The 27543-nt window shown below is 44.2% G+C and overlaps 1 protein-coding gene across 1 annotated transcript in view; it reads left to right on the top strand.

Moving 5' to 3' along the window:
* Nucleotides 1-27543, top strand: part of col5a1 (procollagen, type V, alpha 1) — a 78490-nt gene that overhangs the window by 31351 nt on the left and 19596 nt on the right. Inside the window, exons 5-31 of the mRNA XM_069700797.1 lie at nt 4850-4981; nt 5870-5977; nt 6069-6653; nt 7131-7643; nt 7758-7814; nt 9210-9251; nt 9767-9829; nt 9917-9991; nt 11702-11794; nt 12264-12320; nt 12527-12580; nt 12762-12815; nt 12992-13045; nt 13129-13182; nt 13279-13332; nt 13714-13758; nt 14534-14587; nt 15113-15157; nt 17375-17428; nt 17515-17559; nt 19017-19070; nt 20218-20262; nt 20455-20508; nt 21772-21816; nt 22202-22255; nt 24797-24904; nt 27390-27443. Of these exons, the coding sequence (XP_069556898.1) occupies nt 4850-4981; nt 5870-5977; nt 6069-6653; nt 7131-7643; nt 7758-7814; nt 9210-9251; nt 9767-9829; nt 9917-9991; nt 11702-11794; nt 12264-12320; nt 12527-12580; nt 12762-12815; nt 12992-13045; nt 13129-13182; nt 13279-13332; nt 13714-13758; nt 14534-14587; nt 15113-15157; nt 17375-17428; nt 17515-17559; nt 19017-19070; nt 20218-20262; nt 20455-20508; nt 21772-21816; nt 22202-22255; nt 24797-24904; nt 27390-27443 (2652 nt within the window). The remainder of the gene's footprint in view (nt 1-4849; nt 4982-5869; nt 5978-6068; nt 6654-7130; nt 7644-7757; nt 7815-9209; nt 9252-9766; nt 9830-9916; nt 9992-11701; nt 11795-12263; nt 12321-12526; nt 12581-12761; nt 12816-12991; nt 13046-13128; nt 13183-13278; nt 13333-13713; nt 13759-14533; nt 14588-15112; nt 15158-17374; nt 17429-17514; nt 17560-19016; nt 19071-20217; nt 20263-20454; nt 20509-21771; nt 21817-22201; nt 22256-24796; nt 24905-27389; nt 27444-27543) is intronic.

The following is a 27543-nucleotide window of genomic DNA, read 5'->3' as shown; positions in this document are numbered from 1 at the left end:
GAGGGGGGTGGGGGGTGAGGGCTGATGTCTGGTAAAGGTTTAAATCCCTGCATTGCATGTACATCTGCATTGCAAGCACTTGTGCAGCTGTGTGTGTGTGTGTGTGTGTGTGTGTGTGTGTGTGTGTGTGTGTGTGTGTGTGTGTGTGTGTGTGTGTGTGTGTGTGTGTGTGTGTGTGTGTGTGTGTGTGTGTGTGTGTGTGTGTGTGTGTTGATTTATTGCCTCTGCGCGGCTCGCTGACCTCTGTGGTGTGTTGTTTGGTTTGTGCGGTTAGCCCTGGAGAATGGCACTGGGAGGCAGCGTGCCAGCGTGGGGTTGGCTGGCAGTGGGGGACCGAAGGCCTGGCTCCAGAGCTCAAGGGGTTGACTGTGTAAATATGTTGGGAAAGCAGCTCGGACCTCCCAGGGTCTTATCCTGCATCTGATGGGCGGGCAGGACCTACCGCGTTTTCCTTTTCGCCGACATCTGACCAGGGAAAAATGACGAAAACTTCATTTTTTTTCTTCCTCAAGCTGCCGTCTTAGTCTCGTGTGACAAAAACGGAGCCACGGTCAGGTGTCCCTGGGGATATGGAGGAATTATAATTGTAGGGATTGTGCTGTTTATTTCATGGTGTGCTGCTCAAAACTCAAGAAAGAGCAAATGGCACGGGAGTCCATCCACCTCAAACGGATTGGCAGACCAATCCAAATACCTCATGCTTCAAGTAATGTGTATGTAGATTAAAAAAAATTAAATAAATCGATACGTTTTAGCTCCTTAATTACACCCCATTCGTTCACATTCACTGTTGTGATGATTTTTTTTGATGCCGCACCACTTTTGCTTTCCACTCCCTGCATCATATTCTTGAATTGAGGAGAGGGAAGGCGGTGAACTTGGTCCACTCAGCGTGATTGTGGGTCAGATTCATCTGTGGAGACAGATGTTTAGCTGTGTGCTCACCGGAGCTCACTCCTGCCCCCATCTGGACACAGCTGGAAAATATAGCAGGGCCTTGTGTGTGTGTGTGTGTGTGTGTGTGTGTGTGTGTGTGTGTGTGTGTGTGTGTGTGTGTGTGTGTGTGTGTGTGTGTGTGTGTGTGTGTGTGTGTGTGTGTGTGAAAACCTAAAAAAGCTTGAAAGATGATGTGAATGCGGAAACAATATTGATCATTGTTCTGCTTTCAAAATCTAGTTGCAAGCTTCGTCCTTACAAATCACCTGTGGATGATGTTTTTACTTTTGTGTGTGTGTGTGTGTGTGTGTGTGTGTGTGTGTGTGTGTGTGTGTGTGTGTGTGTGTGTGTGTGTGCGTGTGTGTGTGTGCGCGCGTGTGTGTGTGTGCGCGCAAGTGTCTTCAACATGAAGTGTGTGTCAAGTGAGGTCAGCCGGCAGCTCGCAGCCACAGGCGATGGTGATGGCTTCTCCAACCAGAGCGTGCAAACACGAAGGGGGCGGGGGAGGGGCTTTGGCCGGGAGAGGAGTCGTATTTCAGCCGCGTCCGGGGAGATGCTGACAGCGGCGGCCCTGTTATTGTCTGAAAAACTCTGCCTTAAGCACCACTCTGATGTGCCACATGATGCTCCGCAGTGAAAAATGTCACCGTCCCCTCCTGGAGCAGGGAAGCTGATTGCATGTGTTTTATGGTTCCCTCAGAGGCTATAATACCACAAGTGTGTGTGTGTGTGTGTGTGTGTGTGTGTGTGTGTGTGTGGTTGTTTTTTATCATATACTCTGATGTTGCCCTGTTTGGGTGTGGGCTTGGCTGTCTGCATTTGCATGTATTGCTGCATATCAATCATGTCATATCAGGCATATTTTGGGTCTGGAGTCATGTGTCATTTATGACTTTCGAGGTGAAGAATAAGCTGTAATTTCTTGTTCTTTTTAAGTTGAGGTTTCAACCAATCAGGCCTTATTACAAGCTGAATCCCTGACTCCGCATGTACATTAGCTGCGATGCAATTTCCTACATCAAAATATAAAAATATAGCCTCCCATTTACAGTAACGGGGTAAATATCTCACGCTTTAATGGGGCCGCTGGATCCAAATTTTTCACCCGCTCAGCGCCGGAATACAAAATGATAAAATATAGGAATTATTTACTGCTTCCTTACATCTGTAAAACAGCAGCTTATATCACGTTTGGCAGTTGAGTGACGGGCGGTGAAAAGAGCAGCTCGCACTGAAGGGGAGGAAATCAGAAGCAGCTTTAGTGGTCGTCACGGCGGATCGAGGCGGCGACAATAGTTTTACTGTGAAGGTGGGCAGCTTTCACGTAAAGCTTTAGCATGTAATGCAGATTGTTTGCTCCATATGTGATCAGAATGAGAATGCATGCATGTCAAATCAATTACATTCGATGATTATATATACTTGTATGCATAAAACTGTCGATAAAAATTAAAGGGGCGCTGCGTAGATTTAAAAAATATGTTTGTTATCGTCAGGATTATCTCAAATGTACATTTTATAATAGAAAATCTGCATCCTAGATTGTTGAGGAGGTTGATAGATGTCAGAATTCAGCAGGCAGGGAGGGTCTAATAAAGAGATGCATTATGGGAAACTGTGTTATTGCGTTGTACCAATAAAGCAGAAAAGTCGCCCGCGTTCATTTTAACCATTATTTGTCTTTGTTGCTTGAGTTCCTCCTTAAATATATGTTTGTTTATAACTTTGTTTTTTTGCATGTCAAAGTTAACTTGGTTTTATTTGTGCTCAGTTTCTGGCTTGAGTTTTAATGCAGAATAAAACTTCAGACGTCTGGAACGGGTCGTCCTGACTTTTTTTTTCTTTCTCGCCTTTGGTTATATAGTTCAGCACCGTCAGATGTAGCCATCGTCTCCTCTTCTCCGCCTCTTTCATTCTCTGTGCGCGCATCACACATCATTAAACACGTTCTGCTGTGATGCTCTCAGCGCTGCGTGGATGTTCTCATTAAAGCTAATCAGATATATGATTAATTAGCTCATCTCTGGCGAAACGTCAGGCCGCGCCACTCGTGGTCATAATCTACCCTGACGTTCCTCCAGGAGAAAAAGTAAAAGAAAAAAAAAAGAGAGAGAGAGAAGTGCAGGAATGGCATGTAAATGCTCCTGACTGTTTTGTTGTGCCTGTGGGTGGGAGGGAGGGAGGGAGGGAGACAACTTATTTCTTATTGAGTGTGACCTCATTTCAGACACTGAACCCCGTCATTCTCCCTTTGAGCGCAGCCGGGAGTCACGATTTTGCTCGAATAAGGAAGACAAGAGCATCGAACTGATGCCGGCCTGCATACAGATTGTGATTTGTGCCTCACAGGGAAGCCGTTTGAAAGTTTTCCTGGGAGCTCATAGCCGGGAGTAATAACTCCTCCAAGTCCCTCTCTTGTTGGAGGAGGAAGGCATTTGTTTGCCTGCAGCCACCATAAACCCGGCGCTGATAACATAAGCCAAGGTCGGAGCAGGCGAACGTCATCCCGTGAAGGGTTTTGCCAGGGTTCTTAAAGGCTCCGGGGCTGGGAGGTCTGTGCGGTGTGTTCGAGTGTAGTCGGGAGATTTGGTGCTCATCGGTGAACTGTCACTGGTTAGACTGCAAATGCCATCCATTTCGTGATTTGTCAGAATAATGTTTTTGTTTTTTTTAAAGCAGCAATCCATTGAGAGTTTCAGCTGGAAAGAGGGAGTTCAGACTTTTTTTTGGCAAACGGACGTAATTAAAACCACTTTTTTTTTATCCTCCACAGCGGTCCGTTCCCCAAGCTTGCTGTGTTTGATAGATGTTGAATGACGTCACTGCATTTGGACGTGTTTGGATAGATGCAGTGCAGCGTTTGTTTGGTGCCATGTGCATTCTTCTCCAAAAACATGTGGCAAACACACCCAGCTCCCCGTGTAGCCTGGGGATCCTTCAGAGCCTCTGCTTCCTCTTTTTTCTTCTCTCTCTATCAGTCTCCTCTGATTCTGTCTCTTTTTGTTTTCTCTCTCTTAAATCTCGCTCTTCTGCTTCTGCTTCATCCCCCACCTCCCCACCTCTCAACTCAGTATATACATGCAGCCCTTTCAGTTAAATAGGCGCAGATCAGCTGTCTGTATTTGCAAGTCTGCTCCTGTACGACCTCGTCGCCTTTCACAATCTCATGTCCTATGCAGATTGGGGCTGGCCTTACATGATCTTTTAAAATCATTCATCTGGCTAAAGACACTGTGTGTGTGTGTGTGTGTGTGTGTGTGTGTGTGTGTGTGTGTGTGTGTGTGTGTGTGTGTGTGTGTGTGTGTGTGTGTGTGTGTGTGTGTGTGTCTGTGGTTGTGTGTCTGCTGTCATCTACAGCTACAGTCAGCCAGTTGCTCTGTGTTCTCTTGTAACTCCTCATTGTTTACTGTAAGCTTCTTTTTTCCCCCCCTCACACTTAAAAAATGGCGCTCTTGGACTCGGGACAAAGTTCTTCATCATTTGGTCACCCAAAGACTTCCCCACTCGCTTCACTTTCAGTTTAAGGACTTCCTGTTCTCAAGTGTTTTTTAAAAGAAACATGTTTTAATCTGGCTTTCTAGTGTTTATCATCCTGATTAAAAATGTAAAACAATTTATTTATCGCTTGTGTTTTTCTTCTTATAATTCTTCTTACAACGTTGTTACAAACGTTACAAAGTTCTTCATTTTATTTAACTGACATTTTTTAATAGTCTTTCCTTGTTTCTAATCTTATTGTTCTGTTTGTATGCCTGTGGATTCATTTGGTTCAGTTGAGTTGAGTTGCTGCAGTATCACATGTGTTGATGCTATTACGTTCCCCCAAACGGGTCAAATACTGTCCGAACATCGCCTCGACTCTTATCTGTGTCCAATGAGATTCTCACGACTTCCTGTTTCTTGTCGTTTCCAGGGAGACATCCAGCAGCTAATGATTGTAGCAGACCATCGCGCTGCCTATGACTACTGTGAGCACTACAGCACCGATTGTGAGGTGCCGGTACCCGACCAGCCGCAGAACCAGGACCCCAACACCGACGAATACGTGAGCAACTTCTCTCTTTTTTTTTTTAAATTTTAATATTCAAGTATTTACTTGTAAATCGGGGCTCCAACTGCAGCTTTGTAAACACCAAGGCTGCCTTTGACTGGAGGTAATTTTTTGTGGTTTTTTTTGTGGGGCATTTTGCATACTAAATAATGCTGAACGTTGTAGAAACAAGCAAGAGTACCACTTAATGTCTTTCTGGCTGACCTTACTCAAGGAAGTTCATTTTCCCTTAATCCATAATCATCTCTAATGCTCAAAATCAGATCTTGGTTGGATCCTGTGCTGAAAAGAGGCCTTTTGGCTTAGGCAAGGAAACTGCAATCTGCCAGAGGAAAGTGCTGACTGGAAAGAACGGGGTTATCAGCACTATGCGAGTTAGTTAATAACGTTCAGGAATGATGTGGTGCCTGCCTAAGCCTGCATCCCGGCGCTGTGCCGTTTTCCGCTCTGAATACCAATGCATGCATGCTAATTAAAGGTGTGTCAGAGAAGTGTTTGCAAGAGGAACAGGAAGCTTTTCCTCTTAACCTAATGCTTTGCCCCAGGGGTTGCAAGCTACACAAAAAAACTTGACCTGTTTTGTTTTTTTTCTGCCCCTTTTCCTAAAGATTGGTGACAGACTCATTAAGAAAACTGTGGAAAAGTAATTTGTCATTGAGTCGTAGCGAGTTACAACAGGGAGATGGTTTTACGAGAGTTGAAGGCATTCCTGTGCGCTTTCTGATCGATGGCCAAGCCAGTCGCGCATACATCAGTCAGCCAGAAGCAACAGAGCAGTAGATCATATTTAAAAAATCATGTTCTTAATAATTGATTGTTACTCTTTTCTCTCAGTCACACGCTCATGCTCAACGTCCGTGTACTGTTTTTCTTCCCCTTTAGCACACAGAGGAAGACAACTACTATTATGAATACCCGTACTATGAGGACATGGATGGCAAGCCTTATGAATCAACTGCTGATAGCGAGACAACCGCAAAAGAAGACGAGGTAGTCCACCGATAGATACTCCAAATGGACCCCAAACCAGAAATAATCAAATTATTTCAGATGTACCAACAATTTCCTCTTTGCGTTACAGGTGACGGACGGAGACAGCGTGGTGACCACAGTCAAGGAGAATCAGAGAGGTGGCGCCGGAAGCAAACCCCTGACCTCCACCTCGGTCTCCACTGGCTCATCCTCAGGCTCGTCCAGCAGCTCTTCATCGAGCTCTTCGGCCGCTGCTGCCGCTGCCGCCGCCGCCGCCGCCGCCGCCGGAGCCGGAGCCGCTGCAGCCGCCGGAGCCAACGCAGCCGCCGGAGCCGCCGGAGCCGCCGCCGCCGCCGGATCCGCTGCAGCCGCCGGATCCGCCGCAGCCGCCGGAGCCGCCGGAGCTGCCGGTGCCGCCGGAGCAGGCAACACCTACGGAGAGGAAACCAGCCCTTACGACAACTACGACGGCGACGGCTACGGCAACTACGAGACCTACTATGACGAGTCCACGGCCGCGCCCGACAGCGACACCTCCCGGCACGTCACCGTCACGAGCATCGGCACCGGGGGCGAGGTGGACCTGGGAGCAGGCGGAAAGATCGACTTTGGTACCGGGACCGGAATCGAAAGGAAGGTCATCAACAGCAGTGGAGGAACCTCGACAGTCACGAACTCTAGCAATAAAATATCAGTAGGTCAACATTCGTCACCTCAATTACTTGTTGGTTGTCTGATAAGCTGAATTCTTCTTCTGTCCATAAGCATGGGATTCCTTGGTCCCCTTTTAGTGTCATGATGGACTGATACTCATTGGGGAAGTAAAGCCATTATGAATATATCTAAAAAGTGCTTTCATGAATAAATGCTTTTATAAAAACATCAACTTTGGGGGGTAAAAAAGGTGCGCCAACGAGCTAAAACTACTAACTTGAATCGGCAACTAGTTCCGTCTTCGAAATCAGGAGTCTCCAACCGGTCAATCTACCCGGTAGAGCAAAGGAGCTCTCGGGACAAAAGGTTGGAGACTCCTCTTCTAAATTGTCTTATGTGGTAATAAACTATTTGGGTTTTGGCGTATCGGAGGTCATGTTCTTGTTTGAATTGTTTAACTCATGGTTAGTAGCTTCTAACTGAGTATTTAACTCTATCTTAATCTGTGTTTCCACAGACAGGAAGTTCCTATGATGACTACGGCGACGGGTACGATTACGGGGTGGACAGCAGCTACACCACCGGCGGCGGCGGCGGCACAGTTAACGTCGGTGGCGGCGGTGGCGGTAGCAGCAGCAGCAGCAGCAGCAGCAGCGGCACAGGTAACGTCGGTGGCGGCAGCAGCAGCAGCAGTTCTACCATCACCATCGGCGGCGGTTCTGCCGGAGGAGGTTCCGTATCGGTCGGGGGCGGTTCTGTTTCAGTGGGAGGTGGTTCCGTATCCGCGGGATCATCGTCCACCGCCGGAGGCGGATCGGCCATCGCCGGCACCGGAGCCGGCGGTTCCATCGCCACCGGCGCCGGCCTGGGCGTGGAGGGCGAGGGCGACTACACGGACCTCGACCGGTTCAAGGAAGAGCACATCTCCGACTACGGCGAACTGGACGGCTACGACTCCTACGACGACCTGGAAGACGGCGACCAAGTGGGGAAAGAGCTTCCTATCCTGACCGATGAGTACTACGGACAGGTGACACACAACAGAAGGATGTGTACTGCCAAAAAAAAGAAGAAATGACCTGGAAAACGAGGGGGATGGCATGACATGGTGTTTTTTTTCTTTTCTCTGTGTGTGTGTGTGTAGGTCGATGGAGCTCGTGGCGAGAAAGGACAGAAGGGAGAGCCTGCTGTTATCGAGCCTGTGAGTATCACTTATTTGAACAACATAGTCGACCAGCAGATGCGGGCGGCTGAACGAGAATCCTTTCGGCCAAACACGCTCATTTTTAGGGCCCGTATCCTTGGGTGAGGCTTCGATCGCCATGACTGCAGCATAAACATTTGGGGAACGGCCATGCGGGGGGATTGTCAATAATCTCTAAACACCGTGTGGGTAGTGTGTAAACACGGAGGGAGGGAAGGAAGACAAGGAAGAACAAAAGCGAGTAAAGAAAGATTTTTCCGGTCTTTTCCACCCAAAAAAACAAAGCTCGTCTAATCACAAACAGGTGGAACACAACCAATCCTAATTCAGATCCTCACATATATATATATATATATATATATATATGTATACAGGTAACCGGGGAAAATGAAGATGACCCCTTTTGCATGTTTGGAATGGTCTATCAGGCAACAGAAGGAATTCATATCTCCTGCAGCTGTTTCCCTTCAAACAAACGTCACAGAGCTCCACGAAGAGTACACACCAGTGTGACGGAGTGTCTTTGTGTTTAGACGTGGGAGCAGAAAGGAGTGCGTCCACTTCCTCGACGACCCAAAGGCCGACCAGTTTTGAGCACGCATCGCATGACGCAGTGTCAAAAACACGGCGGAAAAAAAACACACACTGCAGCGGAAACATGGGAAGATAAATGTCAGTCATTTTACGATGAAACTGCTCAAAAGGTGCAGCCTGGGGTATGACGTTTTTGGGATAATAGGCGGGTTTCTTGTCCTCATAAAACTGGGAGGCAAAATTGTTCCCACAAGAGCAAACAAAACAATTGGAAGCAATTTTTTTTGTCTCTATAGCTTGCACAGCTGCAACAACAAAGCATCCGCGCGTTAGATGAGTCCGATCCAAGGTGGCTCGCAGTTGTTGTTATTTTTTTTTATTTTTTTTGCGGAGCGTTATAATTGCACCTGGATCGGAACAATCCCCCGAAAGATTCAAGCGCTGATTATTATTTCAAAGCGAAGGCACATGAATAAACGAGCTTTCATTGTCGCGATCAAAGAGCTTATTAGCCGGTGTGGACAAATAATGAATTCCCCCCCTTTTCATCTGATTTATAGTTCTCTTACCTCGTCCAGGTTCGAGGGGGAGCACCTCGGGGCGTCTTCGCGGTCGCTCACCCTCCCTCTTCTCCATCTTTTCTTCTTCTTGCATTAATTGCAAGCGCGCCTGAAATGACAGGCGGGAATGTAATTTAAGCGAAACAAGGATGGAAACGTGATAGGCCGGTGTGTTCGGACATGTTTTCACTCTTTTTAACCAGAGCGGTGTGTCAATGGACCTAAAATGGTTGTGCGGTTATGAACGAGGCCGTGGGACCGTTTCATCTGACGATTTCTGTGCTTTTGTGTGTTTCAGGGAATGTTAGTGGAGGGTCCGCCTGGGACTGAAGGGCCAACAGTAAGTCTCAAATCCTGTCACTCTCTCCATCACAACTTCTTTTATTTCTCCTCTTTACTCTTTTCCTCTCTGTGCCTCTGAATCGTTTGCGTCCCCTCCCTCCCTTCCCCCGTTTTCTGTCGATTAAGAAAAGCTGATGAAAGTCACCCGTTCCTAATCTGTCTGCGCTACAGAAAGTCAAGTTTTCGTGCTTTGCTTTAAAAAATTTAAAAATTTAAAAAAAAAAAAAGTCATTCTCTCACGATTCCTAATGCAAAAGGAACAGCCGAAAACAGTTACCCTGAAGAGATATGGACATGCTCAGACGTTTAGCAACTTTATTTATTTAGAGATTTTTGTTTTGTTTTGCTCTGAACACTGCAGATGGAGTCCTGTTGAGCTTCAATACAGACAAATAAAGAGGATTTACTGCCGCATGCATTTCTTCCTTTGACATGTGACCACTTTGCGTGATGCACTTTGCGTTGCATTATGTATAAATGGAAGTCAAATGAGTTTTTCCTGTTTAAAAATAGGGTCTCCCCGGACCCCCAGGTTCGTCTGGCCCACCAGGCAGTTCCGGAGATACCGGCGAGAGGGTCAGTACTTTTCAGATCTCTACGAAATCCACAACACAACCCGGTTTCTGCTTGCGTACTCACATGTGTGTCGTTTTCCCATCTCAGGGTCCTCCGGGTCGTGCTGGTCTTCCCGGTGCTGATGGTCTGCCAGGACCCCCTGGTACTGTCCTGATGCTGCCTGTAAGTAAATCACAATTGTTTCTGAGTTCAAAGCAAAGTCTCATGTTTAGCTCAAAAAACATTTTCCGTGTTTTTTAAACTGGTGTTTAGCCTTGTATGTCGCCAACGGTGACGTATCTTTCCTCTGTTGTATCAATAACACGGACATGTGTTTTACACCGTGAGCTCGACGGAGGGGGATTTCCTTTTTAATGAACCCTTACAAATATTTTGACTTAAATCTGTGCTTGAGCAGCCTCTTGTGGCATGCTAAGTAAGTGCGTTATCACCTGTTGGGCTCAATCTCCCTTGTTTTGAGCTCCTTTCGCAAGACTTTCTCCACCTTTACATTTTTAACTCATTCCACATTCTTTAAGTCAAAATGGAAGTGATCGGGTGTCTTTCCAGGAAGTCGTCCGGCTTCAGACAGGAAGCAAAGCAACGCAGCCGCTTCTCTCTGTGGCTTCAGCTGCATTCAATGATTCAGCTGCTGCAGCACTTACGCTGCCATCCGAACGACTTCCTGCCACCGCGACTACCTTTTCACTTTCCCTCCCCCTTGCACTCGGAAGACGTATCACCCTGGACCTGATTACTCGCACAGATGGAGAAGCTGTGGTTTCAGGAGGGTCGGCAGAGCCGTCTGGGCGGAGCAACGCGGCGAGCTCTGTCTGGACACTAACTCAAGTTGTTCTGGTGTATCCGCTGGCGGAGAGGCGCTTGAGCGCGCTGCTTGAAATCTGATCCTTAAGCTCCAAGACTAATGAGAAACATGCATTGTTGTTTCACCCGAGCGGCATTTTTTTTTGTTGTTGGCTCGTAGTGTTGAAATTGTCAACAAGACTGTGGTTGGATCATAAATCTGAACACTGGTGATGCTTCTTCTCCAGTTTCTGAGGTGCTTTTGTGTAAAAAAAGAAAGAAAAAAAATAAGTTTTTTTTTTTTCCTGTTTCTTGGCCTCGTTAATGAACAATTTGTTGCAGCAGAACATTTTGTTCAGTCAGAGTCAGCTGAGGTGGATGGTGGATATCAGCAAAGAAGTGCATATTGGAAAAGGAATGACAAAAACCTCACACATTACCACGGAGGAACAAAAAAAAATATGGTGACTGCGAAAGAGAAGAGCCGATGCTGAATCAACCTCAAATTAGAGAGCAGGATAAACTGTAATGAAAGCGTGAAGCTCGCGGTGGGTGAGCTGCAGCAGATCTGACTCAGACCCCGATGTTCTCAATCAACTGTTTGTATTTTGCTTCTTGGTAACTTGGTGTCTGTGATTTTTGAAACCCTGCACCGTATTTCACCGCTGCGCTGCTGTGCATCGATAGAGCCAAGATGACTGTCAGCCTCCGGAGAACTGTGCCAAGTAATCCGACCCAACATGTCTGGCCCAAACAGACCTGCGAGCATTATTCACCTAGAGTGTAATGCTGCCTTCTCACCACCAGATGGCAGTAGGATTTGAATCTGTGAACAGCCACTCATCGTGCTGGTTTGACAGCTGAAGGCTGATTCTCAATTCAGTAGAAACGCTTTACTTAAAGAAATCCTGAAGATTTTGTTGGAAACAGATTTGAATGTAGGGGCTAAATTCTTTATTTTGCTGTAAACGAGGATTTCGCTCCTTCTAAGTGTTTCTCTTGAGTTTTCATCCTTGTGATGCTCCAGTGCCTCGAGTGTTTTCATCTTCACTGGAGTGAAGTCTCATCAGTCTGTTTTATTCTCTATAGTTCAGAATGAGTGCTGGAGGTGACTCCGGACAGAAGGGACCTGCTGTTTCAGCGCAGGAGGCCCAGATGCAGGCCATCATGCAGCAGGCCAGGGTAACAGCTCACAACCAAACACACCATCACACAGTTAAAATACTGTTGTTTCTCCATTTTGCAAAGTAAAAGTTTCTCATGTTGAATTATGTCTTCTTTTTGTCCCATTTTTCCATAATCTTCTCTGCTTGAATCTTGTGTTATTTTAGTTTCATTGCTGCATTTTTTTTTAAACTGTTTGTCACTCGTGTCTCTTTGCATTTGAAGCACATTTCAAACGTAGCTGCCTCTCATTTATTATTAGCATTGTTACATGTTATCTGTGTCCCTGTGAGTTGCTTGCAACCATGTTTAATTTACCAATTCATGTACACAATCACGCGCAGAACACACGAACAGAAGCAAATACACCCGCGGCACAGACTAATGTAAACAGCTTGGGTGGTTTTAATCTTCCATCAGCTGCAGTCTGTCTTTTCTAAATCTTTACTTATTAGTTTTTCTAATCTGTTCCTCTCTGTGTGTGCAGCTGGCTATGCGCGGCCCGACGGGTCCGATGGGTTTAACCGGCAGACCCGGTCCTCTGGTACGTATTTCAAATCCCTTCATGGCAAACACAGAATCCAAATCAACACAAATTTAAATGTTAAAAAAATGCAATCAGCAGTCAGTGTGTGTGCGTGTCAACAAAATGATGAGCCAGCAGTTTGTAGTTGTGTTGAAAACTTTGAATTTGTTTAGTGCTTATTAATTCTGAGTCTCTATTTGTTTTTTTGTTTTTTTTTTCCACAGGGGTCTCCTGGTGTATCAGGACTGAAGGGAGAGTCTGGAGAGGCCGGACTTCAGGTAACAGAAATCAAAATGATAAATTCGGATGACTTAGAGCAACCTCCATCTGAAAATGTGTTAAACTAATGTTGAACTAATGTGGCCCTTACTAATTAGTAGAGAAATATGCTTGTCTTTGTATGATATTTTCAAAATAGTGCAGAAAGATGCCAAATAAATGTCTCTGCTTTCGTTTCAGGGACCACGTGGACCTCAGGGATCCCTAGGACCCTCTGGAAAGCCTGGCAGAAGGGTAAGTTGTCTACCCAGCAAAAAGTCAACAAAAACAAAGACTGACAATGAACTTAACAGTTTCATCTCAGAGTGTTTGTTTGTGAATATATATAAAAAAAAAAAGCCGAGCTTATTGTATCCAGTGAAGCAATCTTCTCGATGTGTAAACGGACGAACTGCTGTTTTTTTTTTCAGGGTCGCTCTGGAGCCGACGGTGCCAGGGGCATGCCGGGACAGACCGGACCCAAGGTATGTCGACTCATATATTCATAATGCACTTAAACGCATGCGTGTTTTGTAATATCAGAGTAAAAGTTTTTCTTGCTCTGCAGGGAGACCGAGGGTTCGACGGTCTGGCCGGACTTCCCGGTGAAAAAGGACACAGAGTGAGTCGTGTTTGCGTCTCTCTGTAAAGTGTGTATTTGATTTGTGATGAGCGGACTGTTAAACATATTAATATTTGTTTTTTTTGTTTTTTATAGGGCGAATCTGGTCCCTCTGGACCTCCTGGTGCTACTGGAGAGGATGGAGAGAGGGTAATTTCACACCTGCCACGTCACTTCATCATACAAGATCCGATCCCATCTTCTTCCTGTATTTGTCGAGCCTCGGCAGAAACACTGAAACCGCTCCTGAGTCCAACATCTTCCTCTCACCAGACTCACCTTTCTTGTCACCATACCTCCACCTGTCATTTTTTGATCTTCGCACACCCTTTATCTGTTTCTAATCTCCCTCTTCTTCCTCATCGCACACAGCTGACGCAACCTGACCCCTCCCCAACCCCCTCCGCTTTTCTCTCTATTATCTCACCATCTCCATAACACACACACACACACACACACACATCCTCACTTTCTCCTCCATTATCATTCACTGTCTGTTCCACAGCCTGACCTGTTCTGTCTCTTTCCCAGGGAGATGATGGAGAGATCGGACCCAGGGGACTTCCTGGTGAACCAGTGAGTGATCGCTTGCATTACCACTCCGTCTTACACCCGGAGATTATACGATGGAGCTGAGAGGCTCGTGGGCCTGCTGTCGCCGTGTTATTGTGTTAGAGAACAATCATATGGTCTGATGATATCATATATCATTTTCAGACTGCCCCCTCTCCCCCTTCTTCATATCCATATAAATTGAGATTTTTGTGGGCAGAGAGGGGGCTTCTATGCTGCAGGTTTGATCAGACTCACTTTTTAGTGTCAAGTTTTTTTGGTTTTTTTTTTTTTTTTTTTTTGGAGTGAGAATAGCTGGGTAGCTCACATCAAGCTTGTTATAAGAGCCTCCCACTCTCTCAGGCAGGATATTCCCCACGGAGGGGCGAAAAAGACACGGAAGGAGAAAGCAGCAGAAAAAAACCTCTTCTGTTATGACTTATTTTGTCCACCAGGGTGTGCAATACTCTGGTTTTGAATTCACACCGCCCAGGACATCAGTTAGGTAACTGTAGCTGCGAGGCAAAGCACCAAAACATTTCAAAGCATTGTTTGATAGGTGCAGTTGTAGGGAATGAAAGAATAGTAAAAAGAAAATGTAACAAAAAAAGAAGCTTTCTCCTCACTATCTCACTCGGAAGAATATCCTCAAGGACATTTGGGAAGTGAGATTATTTCCAGAAGTCTAATTTTTGAAACTTGATTGAGCTGAACGTGTTTAATAATTCGACAATCCTTTCACTCACAGGTGTGATATCAACTCTCGAATCACATTTTCTCCTCTTTTGCTTCCTATAAGGGACCCCGCGGTTTGCTCGGACCAAAAGGACCTCAGGGACCTCCCGGACCACCCGTGAGTCCCCCCCCCCCACCTCTCACCCCGTCTTTTCTCACCCTCCTCTCACACTTTTCATATCCACCCCGTTACGATAGATTTACTGTTTAGAGGGCAGAATCTATCTTTTTATTTTATTTTTTTACCATCTCAGGCAACGAGAACAAAAGACGCCGCATACAACACCCACAGGGAAATACAAAACTCAATATATCTGCGACAGAATACACAAAAAGCAGCGCATGTTATTGAGTTTAACTTTCAGACAGACGTCTACAGCGGAGAGAGGCTTCAACTTAATGTTTATATTGTCTCGACAGATTTGATTTAACATGGATAGTGCACATTGATCCAATGGCTTATTTTGATTTGATATTGCTGCGCAAGATGTGGATGTCCCAAACACGATAAAACACACTCTAAAATCGACTTTTAGTGCATAAAAGTCTACCTAAAATACGGTCCGTTTCAGTGTGTTAAGGATTTGCTGACTCTTCCGCTTTTAATTTGTGTGTAACGCCCTGTTCATCTCGTCTGCTGCAGGGGGTTACTGGAATGGACGGCCACTCTGGACCCAAAGGAAACATAGTAAGTGAAAACGGAATTGATTCGATTGTGTTGCGATTCACGATACGGCGGAGGACCGATATGCAGGACACCGAAGCAGCGAGTAAAAGGAGAGCGGGCGAAAAAAGATCACTTACAAGAAATAAGGCTGGCCAATGAAAACATAAGAATGAGGCTGGAGCATGGTACAAAAATTGGCAAGGTGCACATATATATATACACACAACTACCTGACACAGGTGGGGACAGAAACTGGCGGGAGCCAAAGATTGGCCGGAAATAAAACAAACATGGACGCCAAAGAAAGGCCCAAAACAATTATTACACAATTGAATGATTAACGTTTCAACTCATATTTGTAGAAACGGCTGGATGAAACTAAGAGAAATGTCACCGTTTCCACATAGTTTTGTTTGAGGTTACATACTAACCTTTCATTCTAATACACATACTAACGCACTATTTAGCGTGCCAGAAGAAGATTTGCCCGTACATACTATCTTAAACGTAGGATTCCAAAAGTACCAGGATGTCCTACAACATCCAGTCGTATTTTGCAGTATGCGGGCCAGCGTGCTACTCTGGGCCGTTCTGACCCACAATCCTTTGCACAATCCAAGATACGTCACATCGACTGAGCCTCCGAGACAGTTGGTGGCGCCTCCTTTCTTATGCTTTACCCGCAAAAGGAAGGAGGAGACGAAGAAGAAGAAGAAGAAGAGGCATTAAAAGGAAGCGTACTCGTTCCAAATCGCGTCCTTTTTCTTTTGCCTTCAAACGTCGCGCTACGGATCGCGACGGATATGACCGAGAGGGTCAAAGTTCAAGGTGCATTATTATGTATACGTACTACATGCAACAGTACATACTTTGTGAGGGTAGCTGCTGTAAGTACTAAAAGTAAAAAGAAGTAGTGTGCAAACCGGAACGCGGGGTAAATCATTTTATGGCATATTTAATAGTACGAACTGTTAACTTCGACCGACTGCATTTCGACAAGCATCTATCGACATCATCACCGTAGATTTAGTTGCAAAGCGAAACACCGCTGCACCATCGTAGGTTTAAAACGGATGAAAAAGAAAAACACAACAACTTGGAGGACAAATTTGTCAGATTTTCAGCAAAAAAGTGGCGATCAAAGGCTCTATTTATATGTTCCATTGTTCAATATCAATAAATGTCTCTTCATGAGATGTATGTCTTTTTAACAGACTACGACTGGGCTCATTCTTCAATAGTGGCATAAAAGGAAGGAAAAAAAAAAAGAAAGAAAAAAGACATCATCAATCGCAATTATTTGTCTGACAATTCACAAGCCAACAACAATGTCGCAATCGTGAATCCCCAGGGGGAGGACTCTAAAATAAAAAACGGGATTTACACCGAGTCCAAACGGGATGTGACTAATTACCGATAAAAACCCAAAACACACAGCTGTCACAGAATCCAAAGACATTGTACGATTCAATCTCTGCAGCTTTAACATCACCCTGAAATCCATGACACGGTCTCTTGAGCCCTCTTCCACACACACATACACACACACACACACACACACACACACACACACACACACACACACACACACACACACACACACACACACACACACACACACACACACACACCAGTACAATCAGAGGAAGCAACATCATGAATAATAGACCGCCGGTGCGAAGATCCATTCGGGCGGTCCGATCACGGCCAGTTGTATCATTCCAGCTCAATTTCTGGTTGCACCGGGCCGTAATGAGAGAATATCTAACCGGAGCGGCCCGCTGGACACGCTCCAACGAGGTGGAGATAGAAGATGCAACTGCTTTCCCACAACTCTTTAGACTGAGGCAACATAATTGATTACCAGTTTATCTCAGAGGGTGACGGGTGTTTTGTGTTTGTGCTTCAGATGTTTCTTTCATGAGGAAAAAAAAATAAGATCTGAGAATATGTACTGTGTTTTGTGTATCTTAGCCTGAGCCAGAGTGGTATCCGTTTAAAAAAAAAACAACCCATTATGATCTCTATTGGTGTAGGGAGGTAATAACGCAGAGATGCACTGCTGGATATCTTCTAATTTATATCTGTTCAGAGGAACATTTCACTTTTAATGGGCCGCACGTAGCGACAAATCACTCTCACGTGGGCCGTTTAAGAGTAAGTAAACCAATCAATCTTTGTGTTTTTATAATTAGATTTTTTAAAATTAGCTTTGTGTTTTTTTTTTTTTTTTTTTAGGGACCTCAAGGAGAGCCAGGACCTCCCGGGCAGCAAGGCAACCCAGGCGCCCAGGTGAGTGATGAACAGGCCGGCTGACGTTACATTCTTCTCCGATCTATCATGAAAAATGTTCTGAGTTTTTTGTATCTCCTCTGCAGGGACTTGCAGGGCCCCAAGGAGCCATCGGACCTCCAGGAGAGAAGGTAAGACGTCACACACATGACCGCAGAATGAAACGATAACATATTAGGAAATGTGTAATTCACACAACTCAACAAAAAAAAACAAGAAAAACCTGCCAGCTTGATAAAATGTTAATAAATTCAGACCCAGAATCTAGAAAATTGGAGCCAAGTTGCTATCTTATTCAGCTCCAAATGCTTATCAAGTTATTATGCAAACGCATCCCCAACGCAGGACCAAATATTGCCGAGTCGACAGTACAGATTTTAATCCTGATACATTTTAATCCAATTTCAGCGAAATCACATTTGCCAGCTTATATGGAGGATATTCAGTTTATTGTTGAACAGCTGGAATATGAATATGAATAATGGAGGAGTGCTGTTTGCCCTGATTCAAAGAGAAATATTAGAGCGACTGTGGTATTTGATGAAGAAAATAAAGACTAAATACTACATTATTTATGTGAAAATGTTTGGTTGAAAACAAAAAAGTCATATAAATGCAAATAGCATGACAGTGTTGAAGTTAATAGATGATTAAACCTTTGACACGAAGCCTCTACGTTGCAAAATTTGGGGGCGTTTGAATGTTTTGTTGAAACTCAGCGCAGTTTAGAAAAGAAAAGAGACTTAACGTTTGATTATTTTTTTTGGGGGGGGGCTACTTTTATCTGGACCGAATGAACGGACAGCTTTTGTATAGAAAATCACGTTCACCAGAGGATGAAGCCTCCAGACTTTTGTCATCCCCTGACCGTTCCTCTCGTGCAGTGCTTCACAATTACACTCCAACTAGGCAAAATCCAAAATATTTTCATTTCGTTTAGTTTAGCCACAGCGTGACGCTCGCTTGATGGAGTCGTATTCGGACTCCTCGCTCGTTGATTTTAGCAAGTGGAAGGGTTGAAATTTCGAAATTGTTCCAAGATCCAAAACACTGCGGTGTCTATGTGCTGCCCCCTGCTGGTTTCGAACAATTTGCTTTAAACTAATACATTTATTCTTGGATTGAAAATGTTAGCTTTATGTTGTCGTTCTTCAGCCTTTTTGAAGCTGTTGCTCGGTTGGAGTGGGACTTGGGGAAACTGGGTTTGCTGCATGGTCTGAAAAGTTTGGATGGCTCTGCTCTCGTGCCACCACGAGGCCGACATTTGCTGGCTGGATTACCGAACAATTCTGCAGCATGTCCCTCCTCAGGATGAATTGTAATAATTTAGTGACCCTTTACCTTTCTATTTAGCTCAATCGAACTGTCAAAATCAGTTAAAAAAAAAAAAAATGTTGGGCAAAATGAATATTTGGATCTGCCTCACACGTTCTTTATTTTTGGCTCCAATTGACAAACGTTAGCATGCTGTTGTTCCCGTTTGCCTTTGTCTTCCCACAGCCTGTTGCGAGACAGACAATCATTCATTTCCGCGTGCTCTCTTCCTCTGTCATGTCATCATCATTCCAACGTTTTGTTGTCTGTCTAGGGTCCAACCGGAAAGCCAGGTTTGCCAGGAATGCCGGGAGCTGATGGTCCACCGGTGAGTTTATACACCAGCAAGTAAAACAGCCTCTAATTCCTTCCTCTGTCTTTTTATTTATTTATTTTTTTCCAGACAATTTATAACCGTGACAAACACTATCTGTGAAGCAGTGCGCCAATTTAACACATACAAAACACAGATAGTGATTCACCTGAAACATATGCACGATGCGACGCATTGCCACCGCAGCGTTTGTAACAGCGGAGCAGCCCGCCCACACACCGGCAATATAGATGCAAAACACACACTCTCTCTCTCTCTCTACCGTCCCTGCTCAGACGGCGCAGAAGACACCTGCACCGATGGCAGATGTTTTTCTTGCGAGGCGCCAGGTGGTAGCTAACAGAGATGGAGACAAGAGAGGCCGTGAGATTTGAATAACTGCAGGGCAAGACCAAGAAACGCAGGGAGATGGAGTACAAAAAAAAAAATAATAAATAAAACTCGAGGGATCTGTTGAAAGAGAGGAAGACGGAAAGTGCAACATCCCCCCCCCCTCCCTCCCCCGGTCCTCTAATGGTCTTCTAAGAGTGGAAATAGCTCGTCCACATTTCCACCCTCGTCCATTTGTTGCATGAATCATAAACCGGGATATTCAGCGTCTTACCGCTCCCTCTTTGGCCGCCTAATTTCTCTCCTCTCCGTCCTCACGTCACTAAAAAGCCATCACAGGGTTTTTGCAAAGCTCCTTTGTCTCATGAGAAACAAATCAATTTCCTTCCTGTCTTTTTTTTTTTTTTTTTTTTTAAACTGGACATCCACTTGTGTATTAGAAATGTGACTTCTGTATTGTGTGTGTTGTCATGCGTGTGTGTGTGTGTGCGTGTGCGTGCGTGCGTGTGTGTGTGTGTGGATGTATTGTGAAGTCCCAAAACGGCCCTCTTAGCTCTTAGAGCCCAGTAATAGCTCTGTAATGCTGTGCATTAAGGATAAAAAAATAAATAAAAAAAAAGAATCCCAAATGCGATTGAACTCTAAAAGGCTCCCCTTTTTTTTTTTCTTTTTTTTTTTGCAGTCTTCCAGTTTGATACATCCTCTGATAGTTTTACAACCTAATCCCTCAGTTAAAGTGGGGTGTTGTTGTATTTATGGTGGCAATTATCCTGAAATGATATGCAATAATATTTCTCTTAATAATTCACAGGGTCACCCTGGAAAAGAGGGGCCTAATGGAGAGAAAGGACACTTGGTGAGTTTTATTTCTTCTCTGCAGCTCGCGTTCGTTCCTTCAAGTTTCTTCTCCCTCCCGTTGTCCTACTTCAGACGCATTTGCATAAAATGTTTTTGCATGAATGTTGGTAACATTAGCAACATTAGTGTGTGCAGGCGTGAAACTGTAATTGTGCACGAGCTCTCATCAAACATCTGTCTCTCTCTCCAGGGACCCGCCGGCCCTCAAGGACCCATCGGTTATCCGGGGCCCAGAGGGGTGAAGGTGAGCTGATCATCAACCACTAAGAAATAGATATTATTATTTTCTATTGCTTTGCAATTAACGACTGCTACGGGCTGATAGTTTGCCATTATCTTATTAAAGTGAAAAAATATGATCATTATTATTATTATTATTTCCAACATTTGTCCAACAAAGCAGCAAAATTACATTCACTTAAAAGGACAGTCTGGATGAGTTTAGCGGCAGCAGCGCTCGCTACTGACATTAAAAAAAAAAAAGAAAAAAAAAAAAGGCCATGATGATGCAACGATTAAGACAGGAAAGCCTTCTTTTCAGATCTTACACAACCTCGCGTAAGTCGGCGCCAAGGTTAGTCACAGGCGCTGATAATGGCTCGAGGCGCTCAGCCCTTCTCTTGTTTGGTGTCATTAGTCGCTGATCAAACCGAGACAGAGGAAATCCCATCAAATAATTCTTGGCGAGAGGGTGTGACTGACGCAATCATTAGTCGTTCCGCTGAGAGAAAGGATCACACACAAGTGGCTTGACTTCCAGTTCGTGGTGCCCCTGTTACGTGGCTGAAGTCTTCTCGCTGGGAACATGAGACGAACAGTCCGGAAAGGAGGACTTTAGAGGATTTCCTGCTCTGAGCTACAGATGAAACCGTTGACTGCGTATAAAAGTGGACGTAGCCTCCAGCTCCGAAAAATGAGCCCGGTGCGGAAGTGACTTAAACAGCAATACCACCGGGTGCCACTAGAGGTCGGCTCAAAAAAGAGCCGCTTCCCATAGACCCTCCATTCAACTTCTCTCGTGAAATTCTCAGTCAATACAATTTTTTCCACAAGTTTCCTGTATGTCATTTGCTAAATTCCCTCTTCCAGATTAGTGTCCATCTGAACATAATCCGTCATTAACGATAAAATAAGGGCTTTAAGGGTGTTTTTAGGGCTGTGTCTGTTTGATTGACAGGCCTGTGGTACAGTCAGGTTACGCTTATCAGTGGGCGGGATGTAGTATCGCCGGGTTTCCAATCAGATCGAGTGAGATCCACCGCTCCCCACACATATAAATAGATCTATTACGGGGTTTACCGTCCATAGCATGCTTGTTTGACTCATTTAGAAGAATGAAACGGTGACATTAAGCTCTATCGGGAGATGTTCGTGACTTGAGCAGCCATATTTTAGATTTGATTTTAGGTGAATATCCTCCTGTCATTCACTGCACTTCAACTCCCCCTTCCTCTGTCCAACATTCACCCCTATCGGCCTGTAACTTCTGTCTGTTCTTGCATCACAGGGAGCCGACGGTGTTCGCGGACTCAAAGGACACAAGGGTGAAAAGGTAAGAAGGATGCAGATGGTCGGCTGGGAAACGTCGAAACGACGTTACTGCGTGAAAAAGGAAGAGATTTTGGCCTTCAGATATATTATTAATATCAAGGATTACACTGAATATTGGCAGGTAGATGAAGGTGATTACAATAGTGGTGGCGGTTTCATGGTAATGATAATCTCAATTAAATCCTGTAAAATGAATTTTGCTGATATGGAAGGGAAAAACAAAAAAGGCTAACGAGTTTCTATGGCAACAGGGTATCTTGGTAAGACTCCACATCTGTATATGCTTGTCTCTGTATGAATACTGCACAAATGATGTCAACATCTGTATTTTTTTGTATATTTTTTTTTTAAAGCCTCTATTTCAACCTTTTATTCTCTCGCTATAGGGAGAAGACGGCTTCCCCGGCTTCAAGGGAGATATGGGAATCAAGGGCGACCGGGTGAGGCTTGTTTGTTTATATTTATATGAATATATATATATTTACATACTGTCACATTAATCATACTGATTGGACGACGATAACACATCTGCACTTAGGATTGTTTTAAGCTCGCACCAACCACTTCTGTCACGATATCGCCCTACTGCCTAAACCACTGTGCCTTCTGTGGAATTGGGGGTAATCAGCAAACATAAGGTGTTGTTCCAATTCCCTCTGTGTGTGTGTGTGTGTGTGTGTGTGTGTGTGTGTGTGTGTGTGTGTGTGTGTGTGTGTGTGTGTGTGTGTGTGTGTGTGTGTGTGAGAGAGAGAGTTTCCAATTTGCCAGTCAGTCCTCCTAGCCTCGGCAAATTTCAGGAGAAATGCATGATTTTGATAGGTGTAGCCGGCAACAACTTCTCTCTCCAAAGTGCATCGGGGATTTACACTGTTAAGTCGTTGGGGGGGAGGGGGGGGAGGAACAAAACAAAACACACCCCAAAAAAAAAAAAAACGCTTTCTACAGTGAGAAGTATAACTCGCACCGGCCGCTTCTTCAAACACCAATCCCTGACCAGGCTGTCTCTCGCTGAGTGCGGAAAAGGGAAGGAGAAATCAATGGCACTTTAAACCCCTTCAAACCTGAGAGAGAGACACGGGGCTCCGGCCTTGTTTTCCTCCGGAGACGCAGCAGATCCAGATGAAAGCAAAGATTTGAGGAGGCCTCTGCGCTCTGGAGACACGTGCATGGACTGGAATCTAAATGACTAATTCTGAGCATGCCTGAGAAAACAGTGCGTGTGTGTGTGTGTGTGTGTGTGTGTGTGTGTGTGTGTGTGTGTGTGTGTGTGTGTGTGTGTGTGTGTGTGTGTGTGTGTGTGTGTGTGTGTGAGTGCTCAATTTATAGTGCTCTCTTTGATGAGCTTGTAAGTGTGAGTCAAGTACAGTTTGCTTGATGTCGTTTTATGTATACGTGAGCGTGGCCGTGTGTGTGTGTGTGTGTGTGTGTGTGTGTGTGTGTGTGTGTGTGTGTGTGTGTGTGTGTGCGTGCGTGCGCTCCCTTCCTTCCTTTGCAAACCCCGTGCACAAACCTTTAACTAGATATCTTTCACACAACAGCGGGTCTCCGGGGCAATGACTGGTTGTCAGGGCGAGTTTGTACTCTGTCATTTAGCGCGTGTCCTGCTAGAAGGTGAGCACACTTTCAGGGAGAGGCAATAATAGGACTGCTAGCTGCTTTTAAAAAAAGGGGGCAGGTAGCCAGGGAAAACATCCTTTAAACAACTTTACGGTCACCACAGTTTTAAAAGGGCGACCTGAACGACGCAGAATACACCGACTTGTTTGCACAATAATATACCATGAATATAAGTAAAGGAACACGAGGAAGATTCATGTTGAAAAAAAAAAAATGATTTAACACAGCATGAATTATTTCGTTCTTAATGACGTAAGAAAGAAGTAAGAAACCGATTTAGAACAAAGCGACTGCTAATTGCTTTAGAGGATTTGACCACGGGTGGCGCTGTGGAGCAAAGTTTTGATGAGCTGATGCAGGACGTGCATGAGCAACTGCAAAACACATACAAATGGACGTAGTCTCAGCTTCGGAACAGCTAAGTCAATGCCCTAAAGTGTAGTACCACTGAAGGCCACTATGGGCTGGCTCCAAAAAAAATCTCTGGCTCCAATAGACTTCCATTTAAAAAGTGTCAACTTCTCTAATGGAATACAAAGTCGGTGTATTTTTTCTACAAGTTATTATGGTGTCATTAGCTAAACTCACTCCTTCTGATCAGTGTTCTAGTGGCACTTCTGAAAAGAAATAATAATACATTAGATATTAGGCCTCAAAGAGAGGTATGTTTGGGGGCGTGCCTGATTTGATCGACAGGCCTGGGGTTCAGTCAAGTGTCCTCCAGTTCTCAGTCAGACCCACCCCTCACTCCTCCCTAATGGGTCCAAATATAGTAACTTCTTGTTCCAAAAAAAACAAAAACAAATGGTGACGGCCAAAATGCCAGACTCGAGCCTTCACAAACCAATAGGTGACTTCGCGGTGGTTTGCCACTCCGCAACACATAATAGAACTTCAACTGCAGATGCCAGTAATGTAAATGTCATGTTATTGTGTGGATTGACAGGCGGTGGAGGTAGTAATGCACGGAGAAACATAAGAACAACAAGAAGGAAAATACATTCAGCATGTTGGTTAATTCCCAATGATTAACTACAATATTTAAATACAAGGACAAATCCATGTGGTACATCAAAAGACAATGATAAAAGATTTTTTTTTTTTTTTTTTTAAATGGGTCTATTCGTGATATATAATATGTGGTCTGATCTCTGTTAAGCCCGCTAAATACATCATCATCAAATTAGTGAGCCACATGAATGGAACGAGATTTCCAGTGTCCCCGCTGACGGTCAGGGAAAAGGAGCTGAGCAGAATCAGTGGTGAAAGACGACCCTGTCAGACCCAGTTCTGGCAGCGGGTGCAGTCTCTTATGTTTAATTATGCAGGAAAGTGATACTCATGCTTCCTGTTTTTTTTCCCAGGGAGAGCTCGGAGCAAGTGGACCCAGAGGAGAAGATGGTCCCGAGGGGCCGAAGGGTCGCTCAGGGCTCCCAGGAGATTCTGGTCCCCTTGGCCCCAGTGGTGAGAAGGTGAGCTCCTTTCGCCAGTTTTTTTTTTTTTTTTTCTCCTCCAGCTGAGGTATGCCGATATCCCACAGACAAGCGTGAACAGAATTATTATTATCATTTCATTTCTTCAGTCATATTTGATCTCTGATGATGGCTCAGCGGGGTTTAACGAGGAAAATAGTGTTCCCGATCGTTCTGTTCGGAGCTGCTCTTCAACCAGCTGAGAGCATAAATGGATTCCGATAACAATCTTTATTGTTAAGCTGAACGCTTGGTAAGCTGTTGCTTACAATTCCTCAGCCTGCCGACAATCTCACTGACAAATGGCGGGGCCATTTTTTGCGGTGTTAAAAACGTCCGTCTTTGTGTTCCGGAGGATGCAGCGTCTTAATGATCTGTCACTAAAGGTTTGCAGATGTGGTCTGTTAACAAACTCAAACCCACAGCCTGATCTTGAAAATCATTAGCCAGCGGGCACATAGTGGAACTTATAACCACAGTGTTTGTTATTATCTTAGAGCTTTCTGCTTTTAGTGAAGGGCATTTTCTGAACGTGAATTGTATATATATTTGCATTATGGGAGTTGGAAATGGAAATTGGTTTGTGCATCCCGATCAGGCAGGAGGTAACAGCTCAGTCATTTTTGTGTTTAACCAGAGCCGGCACACATTTCTACATTCAAACACAGAGCTGGGCTCTTAAAAATACTGCTGTGGTGGTTGTGCATGTTGTTACTATTAGAATAAAACTTACTTCTATCATAACTGTTTATATTCACAGATGTATGAATATAGCATAAAGGGAGACTGATGCGGTCTGCTTGTCTTGCGTTTTAAGTTGGAACTGTACTTATGTTGAATTCAGTACTGAATAGAAATTGTCCTGGATCATTTTAGATCTCAGTTTGGACAGTGTGGGCGTCTCTGAGCGCTGCTGCTAATTTTGGTTCACGTAGGTGCAGCGGCGCAAAGTGCAAAAAGGGCTGAATACAGTCAAAGATAAACTGGAGGGCGTGGTAATTTAAAAAACAAACAAAAAAAAACACGACTTTGCTGGTTTTCATTGCTCTGAAATGGACCGAGCCAATCACAGTGACGCATGTCACAAGTGTGTAGGTTTTTGTTTAGTTTGTACAGTGATGATAGAAATAACATTTTTTTTAAAAAAGGTTCATGAAGCCACTGAAGATTAATCAGTTTTTTATCTTTTTGCATCTGATATCATTAAATGTCGCATCAGATTGCAAGAATGGTGAAAACACAGCATTTGCATAATTAAGACCAAAACATGCCGTGCTACTTATTCTACAAAGAAAGTTGTAAAGAAAGCAATAATACAACAAGTTTAATGAGCCGCTGTAATGCGACAGATCCTGCGTGAACATCCAAAAAAAAAAAAAAAGAAATAACTTGTAACCGATTCATCTAAAGTGTGTTGAGGTGTGTGGAGCATCCTGTACGTGATTTCATTTCAAGGGAAACACAGACGGATGGTTGTGTGTAATAGTTGTAGTGTCCTACTGCCTTCAGATTGGCTGCTGCGATGTAAAAAAATAACTACAGATATCATATTACAACAGTATAATACCATCTGACAAATTTATAATAAAAATACAGCCGGCTTCAAGCTCATTAAATGTGATAATTTGATTCATTTTAAATGCACCTACTAGCTGAAGAATGATTAATTAAATTATGTATTTACATTTTTACAATTATTCTGCCACTGTTGCCCTTTAAGTGGTAAACTAGTGTGGATAAAATCATAATGGACGGACTTTTGGCATTTTTTTCTGCCTGCAGTTTCTAAGTCTTCGTAACTGAGATCACCATTAATTGGTTATCAATTATCATTAAATAAGAAAACAGGGGCAGATATTAATGTCAACGAGGAATGTAGTTTTTTCACAAAAATATTTATGGACGATTAAAGGTTAAAAGTCTTTCATTATATGACGAGATGTAAACTTTTTTTTTTTACATTTAACAGGTGGTAAACTGTATTTTGCCGTTGGTTTAGCGATACAACTTCGGCTCTATTTTTCGAAGAAAATATTTGTTTGCGTTTTGAAAAAGTAAATACGCTAAATTAGCAGATTATTTTTGCTATGTATGACTGGATGTACTAAAAAAAACTACAAAGGAAAACTTTGAAGACAAAAACCTGGTGATTCTCAGACAAGCTTTTTTCCATGATGTATAAACAGATTAAGAACTGAATAATTACTCACTTACTGAGGTGTGACTGACAATGAAGTGAAACCATTGCTCGACCGAATACCACACCTTCCTGTATCCCTTTCAAATTAAAAGCTCTTGTTTCAAATGAAAAGCCCTCTTGCGTTTTCTGCACAGTCCAGCAACGTGAATGCATTGAGTAAGCTGTAGCAAGGCCCTTTTCAAAGTTTGAAAAAAAAAAAAAACATAACCTGGACGATGTCATGAGTGTTACAACATTTGGGGGTTTGAAAGAAGTTAAATACAACCAATTTTCTCTCTTCTACAGGGTAAACTCGGAGTTCCCGGATTGCCAGGATACCCAGGAAGACAAGGACCAAAGGTACGTGCGCACAGATGGCTTAACAACATTGTCATTAGTTCACGGATTTCAGTAAGAATAACTGATTAGGGGCACAGTTTAGTCGGCCAAAATGTCTACA

The sequence above is a fragment of the Brachyistius frenatus genome, unplaced genomic scaffold (genome assembly GCF_029030835.1).
Source record: "Brachyistius frenatus isolate BFR_SWC_R1_liver_20210118 unplaced genomic scaffold, ASM2903083v1 Contig_35, whole genome shotgun sequence".
Taxonomy (NCBI): Eukaryota; Metazoa; Chordata; class Actinopteri; family Embiotocidae; genus Brachyistius; species Brachyistius frenatus.
Note: the sequence above shows the minus strand (reverse complement) of the source record. Positions and strands in the feature narration are given on the sequence as shown.